Source organism: Bombina bombina, chromosome 3, assembly GCF_027579735.1.
Source record: "Bombina bombina isolate aBomBom1 chromosome 3, aBomBom1.pri, whole genome shotgun sequence".
NCBI lineage: Eukaryota > Metazoa > Chordata > Amphibia > Anura > Bombinatoridae > Bombina > Bombina bombina.
Window position 1 is genome coordinate 517,425,230 of NC_069501.1, and position 12,111 is coordinate 517,437,340.

The 12,111-nt window shown below is 37.8% G+C and overlaps 1 protein-coding gene across 1 annotated transcript in view; it reads right to left on the reverse strand.

The window, feature by feature from the left end:
- Nucleotides 1-12,111, reverse strand: part of RNPEP (arginyl aminopeptidase) — a 117,933-nt gene that overhangs the window by 75,946 nt on the left and 29,876 nt on the right. Inside the window, exons 6-7 of the mRNA XM_053706935.1 lie at nt 11,345-11,458; nt 11,108-11,220 (exon numbers count right to left, since the gene is read on the reverse strand). Coding sequence (XP_053562910.1) covers nt 11,108-11,220; nt 11,345-11,458 — 227 coding nt within the window. The remainder of the gene's footprint in view (nt 1-11,107; nt 11,221-11,344; nt 11,459-12,111) is intronic.

Consider the following 12,111-nt stretch of genomic DNA (forward strand, 5'->3'; position numbering starts at 1 on the left):
GATGAATTTGTGCAAAAGGAACTATGTCCATTGCTGCAACCATCAACCCTACTACTTCCATGCACTGAGCTATGGAATGACGTGGAACAGAGTGAAGAACTTGACAAGTGCTTAGAAGTTTTGACTTTGACATCTGTCAGAAAAATCCTCATTTCTAAGGAGTCTATTATTGTTCCCAAGAAGGGAACTCTTGTTGACGGAGACAGAGAACTCTTTTCTATGTTCACCTTCCATCCGTGAGATCTGAGAAAGGCCAGAACGATGTCTGTATGAGCCTTTGCTTCTGAAAGGGACGACGCTTGTATTAGAATGTCGTCCAAGTACGGTACTACTGCAATGCCCCTCGGTCTTTAGAACCGCTAGAAAGGGACCTGAGTACCTTTGTGAAAATCCTTGGAGCAGTGGCTAACCCGAATAGGAGGGCCACAAACTGGTAATGTTTGTCCAGAAAGGCGAACCTTAGGAACTGATGATGTTCTTTGTGGATAGGAATATGAAGGTACGCATCCTTTAGATCCACGGTAGTCATAAATTGACCTTCCTGGATAGTGGGTAGAATCGTTCGAATGGTTTCCATTTTGAACGATGGTACCCTGAGAAATTTGTTTAGGATCTTTAAATCCAGAATTGGTCTGAAGGTTCCCTCTTTTTTGGGAACTACGAACAGATTTGAGTAAAATCCCATTCCTTGTTCCGTCATTGGAACAGGGTGTATCACTCCCATCTTTAACAGGTCTTCTACACAATGTAAGAACGCCTGTCTCTTTATTTGGTTTAAGGATAAGTGAGACATGTGAAACCTTCCCCTTGGGGTAGTTCCTTGAATTCCAGAAGATAACCCTGAGAAACTATTTCAAGTGCCCAGGGATCCTGAGCATCTCTTGCCCAAGCCTGAGCAAAGAGAGAGAGTCTGCCCCCTACTAGATCCGGTCCCGGATCGGGGGCTACTCCTTCATGCTGTTTTGTTAGCAGCAGCAGGCTCTTGGCCTGCTTACCCTTGTTCCAGCCTTGCATAGGTTTCCAGGCTGGTTTGGGCTGTGAGGCATTACCCTCTTGCTTAGAGGATGCAGAATTAGAGGCCGGTCCGTTCCTGAAATTGCGAAAGGAACGAAAATTAGACTTATTCTTGGCCTTGAAAGGCCTATCTTGTGGAAGGGCGTGGCCCTTTCCCCCAGTGATGTCCTGAGATAATCTCTTTCAATTCTGGCCCAAAGAGAGTTTTACCTTTGAAAGGGATGTTAAGCAATTTTGTCTTGGATGATACATCCGCTGACCAAGACTTTAGCCAAAGCGCTCTGCGCGCCACAATTGCAAACCCTGGAATTTTTCGCCGCTAATCTAGCTAATTGCAAAGCGGCATCTAAAATAAAAGAGTTAGCCAACTTAAGTGCTTGAACTCTGTCCATAACCTCCTCATAGGGAGTCTCTCTACTGAGCGACTTTTCTAGTTCCTCGAACCAGAACCACGCTGCTGTAGTGACAGGAACAATGCACGAAATGGGTTGTAGAAGGTAACCCTGCTGTACAAAAATCTTTTTAAGCAAACCTTCCAATTTTTTATCCATAGGATCTTTGAAAGCACAACTATCCTCGATAGGATAGTAGTTTGCTTGTTTAGGAGTAGAAACAGCCCCCCTCGACCTTAGGGACTGTCTGCCATAAGTCCTTTCTGGGGATCGACCATAGGAAATAATTTCTTAAATATAGGGGGGCGGGGACAAAAGGTATGCCGGGCTTCTCCCACTCCTTATTCACCTATGTCTGCCACCCTCTTGGGTATAGGAAAGCGTCGGGGTGCACCGAACCTCTAGAAACTTGTCCATCTTGCATAATTTCTCTGGAATAACCAAGTTGTCACAATCATCCAGAGTAGATAACACCTCCTTAAGCAGTGCGCGGAGATGTTCTAATTTAAATTTAAATGTCACAACATCAGGTTCAGCTTGTTGAGAAATTTTTCCTGAATCTGAAATTTCCCCATCTGACAAAACCTCCCTCATGGCCCACTTCAGATTGGTGTGAGGGTATGACAGAACAATTATCATCAGCGCCCTCCTGCTCTTTCAGTGTTTAAAACAGAGCAATCGCGCTTTCTCTGATATGCAGGCATTTTGGATAAAATATTTGCTATGGAGTTATCCATTACAGCCGTCAATTGTTGCATGGTAATAAGCATTGGCGCGCTAGATGTACTAGGGGCCTCCTGCGTGGGCAAAACTGGTGTAGACACAGTAGGAGATGATGTAGTATCATGTCTACTCCCCTCATCTGAGGAATCATCTTGGGCAATTTCATTATCTGTGGCAGTACTGTCCTTACTTTGTTTGGACGCTATGGCACAATTATCACACAATTTTGAAGGGGGAGACACATTGGCTTTCATACATATAGAACATAAACTATCCGAAGGCACAGGCATGTTAAACAGGCTTAAACTTGTCAATAAAGCACAAAAAAAACGTTTTAAAACAAAACCGTTACTGTCTCTTTAAATTTAAACAGAGCACACTTTATTACTGAATATGTGAAAAGTATGAAGGAATTGTTCAAAATTTACTAAAATTTCACCCCAGTGTCTTAAAGCCTTAAAGTATTGCATACCAATTTTCAGAGCTTTAACCCTTAAAATAACGAACCGGAGCCTGTTTACAAATTTAACCCCTATACAGTCCCAGCTACAGCCTTTGCTGTGACTTTACCAAGCCCCAGAGGGGAATACGATACCAAATGACGCCTTCTAGAAACTTTTCCAACTACTTTCAGGTCCTCACTACATGCATCTGCATGTCTTGCTCTCAAAACAACTGCGCAGTAATGGCGCGAAAATGAGGCTCAGCCTACAACTGGGAAGGCCCTCCCTGACTGGAAAAGGTGTCTAACATAGTGCCTGACGTTAAAAAACGTTCCCCAAGTTATAAGTGTGAATTATCAGCATAAACATGTATAAAATGTCCAAATAAAGCAATCGATTTAGCCCATAAAAGTGTCTACCAGTTTTATAGCCCATATTAAGCCCTTTATTCTGTTTGAAACTAAGAAAATGGCTTTATCGGTCCCCATGAGGGGAAATGACAGCCTTCCAGCCATTACACAGTCTTGTTAGAAATATGGCTAGTCATACCTTAAGCAGAAAAGTCTGCTAACTGTTTCCCCCAACTGAAGTTACTTCATCTCAACAGTCCTATGTGGAAACAGCAATCGATTTTAGTTACTGTCTGCTAAAATCATCTTCCTCTCACAAACAGAAATCTTCATCCTTTTTCTGTTTCAGAGTAAATAGTACATACCAGCACTATTTTAAAATAACAAACTCTTGATAGTAGAATAAAAAAAACTACAACTAAACACCACATACTCTTAACCATCTCCGTGGAGATGTTGCCTGTGCAACGGCAAAGAGAATGACTGGGGTGGGTGGAGCCTAGGAGGGACTATATGGCCAGCTTTGCTGGGACTCTTTGCCATTTCCTGTTGGGGGAAGAGATATTCCCACAAGTAAGGATGACGCCGTGGACCGACACACCAATGTTGGAGAAATTGTATTTATATAACTGTGGTTGATTATGTAAACTAGAGAATGGGTAATAAAGGGATTATCTATATTTTAAAACAAACATTCTGGTGTAGACTATCCCTTTAACATAGATATATTGGATTCACACAAGATTATCTTGTTGTTTTGTTAGAGGAGGCAGTGATCATCCTTTTAATTATTTTTAATCATTTGGTGGCATGGTCCACAATTATTTAAAAAAAAATTTATTAAACGTTAAGTTTTAATACACTTATACTCCACACAGCTCATATTTGTTTATAACTACCCTCCCAAAGTGTGCCATTAAAATACTTATTTTCTCCTTACTGTTTTTTAAACTATATTATACCGGCATTAGGCACTACCTCCTTTATCTACATGGGGTTATTTAAAGAGGTTTCAGGGTAGCTATAGCCACCCCAACTTTCCTAGAGGTTCTAGGTTTTTTTTTTTGCTACAACTGTATAATATACCAAAACAAAATCATATAATTAGTTATAACTGTTGTTGAGCTATAAAACATTTCTTTCATGTTTCAGCTAGATTATACATTTTTAAACAGCTTTCGAATTTACTTCTGTTATCAATTTTGCTTCATTATCTTGGTATCCTTTACGGAAGGAGCAATGTATTACTGGGAGCTAGCTGTACACATCAGTAAGCCAATTACAAGAGGCCTATATGTGTAGTCACCAATCAGCAGCTAACTGTCAGCTCCTGAACCTACCTAGGCATACTTTACAACAAAATATACCAAGAGAACAAAGCAAATTAGATAATAGAAGTAAATTGGAAAGCTGTTTAACCCCTTAATGACCAGATCATTTTTCAATTTTCTTACTGTTAAGGACCAGGGCTGTAATTTTCCTTACTCATTTAATGTACCCACACATATTATATACCGTTTTTCTCGCCATTAAATGGACTTTCTAAAGATACCATTATTTTAATCATATCATAAAAAAATATATAAAATGATGAAAAAATTTAAAAAAAAACCCCACACTTTTTCTAACTTTTACCCCCAAAATCTGTTACACATCTACAACCACCAAAAAACTCCATGTTAAATAGTTTCTAAATTTTGTCCTGAGTTTAGAAATACCAAATGTTTACATGTTCTTTGCTTTTTTTTGCAAGTTACAGGGCAATAAGTACAAGTAGCACTTTGCCATTTTCAAACCATTTTTTTTTTCAAAATTAGCGATAGTTACATTGTAACACTGATATCTGTCAGTAATCCCTGATTATTCCTTGACATGTATATATATTTTTTTTAGTAGACAACCCAACGTATTTATCTAGGCCCATTTTGGTATATTTCATGCCACCATTTCACTGCCAAATGCGATCAAATAAAAAAAATAGTTAACCTTTTTCACAAACTTTAGGTTTGTTTTTAGGCTGTCTGCCAGTACCCATTTTGCTCAATTGTTTTGCTCGTTTTTTGTTTTATATACAAATAAAAACATTTATTTCCGTAGTGTAGCTGCCCACCCATTCCCCTACCCCCCTACCCTCCCAGATCATTTTCTAACCAATATCCCCCTCTCCCACCTTACTACATATTTTCCGTAGTGTAAGCGGTCCCACCCGCTCCCGCCACCCGCCCCTCTCACACCCCCTCCCTCCTCCTTCAGCGATGGGCCGCCCACCCGCCTCCCTGCTATACCTTCCACGCCATCAACGATCAGCACCATCGCTGGCCGATGCAAAAAGGGCAACAGAGTGGCCCTGTCTGCATCGGTTGCTTAGCAACGGGTATTGCACAATGCCTCAAAATCGAGGCATCGCTGCAATACCCTGAAAGCGTCTGGAAGCGATCACGATCGCTTCCAGCGCTTGAAACTCCAGAGGACGTAAACAACCGTTTTTTGTGGGACGTGCCTGGCACATCCTCGGTTGATAAGGGGTTAAAATTGTATGCTCCATCGCAGTGTTTCTCAACTGCAGTCCTCAAGTACCCCCAACAGGCCAGATTTTCATTATAGTTGAACCAGTGCACAGGTGAAATAATCAGCTGACCAGTAACCATGGTTACTAACCTGCTCTCCCCCATCAGCTGATTATTTCATCTGTGCACTGGTTCAGCTATAATGAAAACCTGGCCTATTGGGGGTACTTGAGGACCGCGGAGGAAACAATGCTCTATCGGAAGCATGAAAGAAAATAAAATTGGGTTTTATGTCCCTTTAAAGGTACACTCTAGCAGCGTGGATAAAAATCAATGAGTTTTTGTTTTGTTTTAAATCATTTTTTTTTTAAATTATTTAAAAGGGACATAATACTCATGCTTAATCACTTGAAAGTGATGCAGCATAACTGTAAAAAGCTGACAGGAAAATATCACCTGAACATCTCTATGTAAAAAAGGAAGATATTTTACCTCACAACTTCCTTAGCTCAACAGAGTAAGGGCTGTGTAAAAAGTTATCTTTCAGTAACTGCCCACGCTGCAGGTTAAAAAAATAAATAAAATTAAAAATTAAAAAAAAAGGAAGAAATGCACAGCAGCCAATCAGCATCAGCAGTGCTGAGGTCATGAACTCTTTTACTGTGATCTCATGCGATTTTCACTTAACTCTCATGAGATTTCATAGTAAAACTTCCTTAAATTGAATATGGAAATCACATAAGTGTGCATGAGGCTCACTCCCTTGCAGGTCTCGGGACAGGCATTCTGATTTGCTGCTTAAAGTCCTTTACAATAGGGTTTTAATACCAGAACATTTTGAAGTAAAATATCTTTCTTTTTTACATAGAGGTGTTCAGGTGATATTTTCTAGTCAGCTTTTTACAGCTATGCTGCATCATTTTCAAGTGCTTCAACATTTGGGCATCATGGCCGTTTAAATAGGATTTTGTTAAGAAGACCAAGAAACACTAAATGCTAAAATTACTCACACAGAGGTACTTTCGGCTATAAAAGACCTTAAACCGGGTAAAGCCCCAGGGGAATATTATAAGGCATTTAGAGATATATTGATCCCCCATTTGGTGGTGTTTGCTAACCATGTTATGGAAGGGAAGGAGATCCCGTTAGATCTTCTTCAAGATAGGATAGTGGTAATCCTGAAACAAGGAAAGAACCCTACCCTCTGTGCCAGCTACAGGGTAATCTCCCTTATCAACCAAGACCTCAAAATAGTTACAAAAATATTAGCTAATAGATTAAAGCATGTTCTACCCACCATTATACACCCTGATCAGGGAGGGTTTATTAAGGAAAGAGAAGTCCTAGATAATATACACAGAATGGTCTCGGTAATAGATTTTCTTCATGACCCCGGAGTGCCTTCTCTAGTCCTATCTTTGGATCCGGAGAAGGCATTCGATAGGGTTGATTGGAAGTATAAGCATGTCGTTAATGAAAGTACTGGGGTTTTGAAGGGCCGATTTTTAGAAGCTATTAAAAATGTATATTCTGCACCTACTGCCAAAGTCAGAGCCATAGGACACCAATCAGAAAATATACGTATCCTCATGGATGCCCACTCTCACCCTTAATCTTTGCATTGTGCATAGAACCGTTAGCAGCATACATACGTAATTCGCCGGATATATTCGGACTAGAAATAGGAAAAATTCACCATAAAATCAAACTTTCTCAGAGATCTCTGGTTATAAAATAAATGTTGAAAAATGTGAAGCTCTCCCAATAGCCATGCCTAAACACACCATTAAACTAATTGAGGCAAATTTTGACTTTCAATAATTGTCAGAAGGATTAAAATACTTAGGGATAAAACTAACAACCCACTCCTCAAAATGATATGGATCCAATTATCTCCCCTTATTCAAAACAATACGATCAGATCTAGGGAAATGGAGGAAACTGGGGTTTTCTTGGCATGGGAGATTATCCTCTATAATAATGACGGTCCTACCTAGGATTTTGTATCCGTTTAGAGTCCTTCCAATAAAAATTAACTCTCTAGACTTGGATAATCTTCAGCTAGACATACATAGATTTTTGAGAGATCACAAACATGCAAGGATCCCACATCAAATTCTAACTAGGCACAGACAGTTGGGAGGGGTGGGAGCTCCTAATTTGCATGACAGCTGCGAGACAGGCTCAAAACTCTATACTTAGCAGGCAACAGGGGAGATATACTCTGGCCTGCCCTAGAAGCCAAAATGGGGGGATATGAAACACCAGTGGTATTATCTGGAGCAAATGCACATATAATAGGAATAAACCTTACCAGAGTAATATTACAAATTTTACTGTACAACAATGGGCAAAAACTCTACAGACGGGAAAGCTCTTTCCTAAAAACTCATTAACAATACCCTTAAAATACATAGTAAACAAAGAATTCAGGCACCTTATAAAGAAATGGGAAAATAAGGGGCTATATAGAGTAGCAGATATGTTGCTTAAAGGTAAAATACTGACCTTTACACAGCCTCAACAAAAACTAGATCCTACACCAACACACTGGTTCCTTTACCCACAAACTGCTTCGGCTATACGTAAATATCTGGGAGCAACTGATACACACGATTGTCAAACAACTCTGGAACGTTTATGCACTGCATCCACAAGACCTAAGAAAGTTATGACACGAATGTACATCTCCATTCAAGAGGCAAGAATTAAATCTAAACCCCCCCTTATTGTTAAAATGGGAAGCAGACATTGAGAGAGAATTTGAGACCTGACAACTGGAACGAGATGCTTCATTATTCTAGCAAAGGTCCTTATTAGTGCAGATCTAAGAATATATTAAAAATGTCTTTTAGATGGTACTTGACGCCTGCAAAGACAGCTCAGTTAGTGAAGGGCAGTTCCAGAAACTGCTACAGAGGCTGCATAGTAACGGGATCTTATATTCACATGTGGTGGGAATGCCCTAAAATTAAAAAAAAATGGCAGAACCTTTCAAAATGATTAAGTACAACATTAGATGAACAGATCTCACTCACTCCAACACAGGCACTATTGCATTAAACACATTTCAAGATTTAACTCACACATAAACACTTTTATTAGAATTATATGCACTACTACTAGAATAACCATAGCTAAATATTGGAAGACAGAGATACAGAATTGGACAGAGGTACTAGTTAGAATTAAGCCAGTATATTCAATGTATGAATCAGCAGCGTTTATACAAGATACAGTGGTCACATTCCATAAGGTATGGTTCTATTGGATAATGCAGAATAGTAAACGTCAGAGCCGAATAGCGAACAGGGTAGGAGGTGTGAGGTTGTGTAAAGGATAACAACTTCTATTGGGGAGAGAATCATCACTCACTAGTGGCTAGCCCTATTGACTAAAATTCAAAGGAAAAATGGGTGCGATGAGTAAGCAACCATTAGACACTACAGCAAAAAGAGTATAGTGAGGAAGAATGTTCCAAAGTGTTAAATGTTTGTATTAGATTGTTTTAATTTTTTTAATTATATTTCTGTATCCCCACAAAATTGCTGTCGTCCCTAAATAGTGCTGGACATTATGTTGAATTTAGGGGGAACAGTAAGGTAAAAGAAACACAAATAATGACACTTTTCACACTTTATAATGTGAATGGAAATGACACCACATGATAGTCTACAGCAGGATATCTCCAAAATCTATGAGAGGATACGTACGAAAATTTCTGCAGAGACTCGGAAGACACTTATTTATCAGGGGAAATACCCCGGGTTGGGGAGATAATTCAACAAGGTGCATATTCATAAAAAATAAGATGTTATAATAACCTATGTTAAATTTCCATCGTAACTCATGTAACGATCTGCTATTATCATGTGTAGAGAAGTGTTAATAAAAAATTATTTTAACTAAATAGGATTTTGTTTTTTGTTTTTCATAAAAAAACTTTGAGGAAAAAACTATTAGTTTCTATTAAAGGAACATTAAACCCAATTTTTTTCTTTCATGATTCAGATAGAGAATACCATTTTAAACAACTTTCTAATTTACTTCTATTATCTAACTTGCTTCATTCTCTTGATATTCTTTCCTGAAAAGCATATCTAGATAGGCTCAGTAGCTTCTGATTGCTGGCTGCACATAGATACCTTATGTGATTGGCTCACCTGTGTGCATTGCTATTTCTTTAACTAAGGATAGTTAAAGAATGAAGCAAATTAGATAATAGAAGTAAATTAGAATGTTGTTTAAAATTGTATTCTCTGTCTGAATTATGAAAGAAAAATTTTGGGTTTAATATCCCTTTAAGATACTTTATAATCTAAAGGTTATTTATCCTGAAATAATGGATCAGTTTTTTTGGGAAATAATTCTATTAATCCATTTACAATGTCATGTTTTCACAGCAGATATTATCACGTCGTTGACTTTGTAGTTCTCAAAACTGTGAATTTGTGTCTGCAGCAACTTTTTTTTTTTAATAGATCATAAAATTTTCAGATTTCATATTTACTACTTTTATCAGATTTGCTTCATTCTCTTGGTATACTTTGTTGAAAGAGTGCAAGGCTCTACTGGGGCCTAGCTGAACACATTGGGTGAGACAGTGACAAGCAGCTAGATCACAGTAGTGCATTGCTTCTGAGTCTACATATGTATGTTTTTCAACAATGGATAACAAGAGAACAAAGCAAATTAGATAAGAGAAGTCAATTGGAAAATTGTTATCAAATTTGCTTTGTTCTATTGGTATTGGAGTGTGCATATGTCTATGGCAGCAGTGTTTTTACCAATGTAGAACATTGCTATAAACATTGTTGTAAACACTGCTGCCAGATGGCTTAAGCCATGTGCACGCTCCTGAACTCACCTAGAATTACTTTTTTAACAAAGGATACCTCTTGGTATCCTTTGTTAAAAAGTAATTCTAGGTCTAATTCTTAGTTAAAAAATAATAGAAGTAAAATAGAAAGTTGTTTAAAACAGCATACTATCTGAATCATGAAGTCTAATTTTAACAAAACTGTCCATACAAAGAGTATTGCAAAGGGTTTTTTTATACTATGCATAATTAAACTTATGAGGAATTTTTTTTTTTTTTTTTTAATGTAGTTTCACTTTTTTTCACTGCATTGTTCATGAAACCTTTAGAACTGTAATTAATAATAAAAGATTAATACTGGTGGTACAATATTTATACGTTGTCACTGAAAAGTTGACAAATAAATACAGCTGTCATTTCTCTTAATAAAATAGTGCATTTTAGAAATGTATTTATTTTTTAATTTAAAGGGATACTAAACCCATGTTTTTTTTCTTTCATGATTCAGATAGAGCATGCAATTTTATTTGTTCTCCTGCTATCTTTATTTGAAAAAGCAGGAATCTATGCTATGGAGCTGGCCTATTTATGGTTCAGCAACCTGGATAGCGCTTGCTGATTGGTGGCTACATTTAGCGCAACCCAGGTGGCTGAACCAAAAATGGACCAGCTCCTAAGCTTTACATTACTGCTTTTCAAATAAAGATACCAATAGAATGAATAAAAATTAATAATAGAAGTAAATTAGAAGGTTGCATGCTCTATCTGAATCATGAAAGAAAGAAAGAAAATTGGGTTTAGTATCCCTTTAAGTTTACACTGACAAATTATGGGTCATGATCAAGAAAGAAATGTTTACCCTCAGGAAAGCATCAAACTTGCCCTGATCACCAGTGAGATGGGCCAGATATGAAACAAAGCAATAGCCTTTCTCATAGGGGGTCTCATTGTAAGTGTCATCTGGGTCTACTCCTGTTAACAAAAAATAAAGAAGAATCACTTTTCATGTATTCCCTGGGAACCACAACAATACACAACTGCTTAGAAAGTTCTCCATACATAGTTATACAGTTTTCATGTTGCAAACATTACATACCAGGCTCTATCTTGACACGAAGCTTATTCAAAGGATGGTCTTCTCCGGAATTGTCCATGTGAAGGCGCAGTAAAGCTCTTCCAGTGGCTGCTTCCAAGCAAGTATAGGCAGGACCTGTAGAAATTGGTGTGAAATGCTCTTAATCTAAGCAAGTCAGAAATGCTAAATTTAAAGCAATATGAAACCCTCCAGTTTTAAAAAAGTTTCTAATTTACTATTATCAAATGTGCTTCATTCCCATGGTATTCTTTGTTGAAGAGATACCTAGGTATGGGTCTGCAGCACTACATGCAGGGTGGATAAAAAATCAATGATTTTTTTAAAAAAAAACTAAAAAAAAACCCCAGATTTTTTTGTATTTAAATCGGATTTTTTTAAATAAAATGCTTTTTGAGGAAAATATTACCATCCAAAGGTTATTCCATCATGAAATAAAGATTAGTTTTTTAATTATGTAGAATAAGGCTGTATATGTTTAATTTTTTTGGTAAATAAATTCCATTAATCCATTCACAATGTCATGCTCTTCCAGAGGTTTTTGTAAGATTAATGGGCAGTTTCTCTGCCTACAAGATATTAAGCTATCACATGGGTATCCATCAATCATCCATCTGTAATGCCAACTATAATAAACTTCAAAGCTAAGAGGGAACCATTCAAGAAATATATGTTTGCTGAAGATATTTTAAAGAAAGTCACACCAGTGAACTTGTGGAAGTCACTTAAGCACTTGGATTTAGAGACGGTTCAAGTAATGATTTCACTTT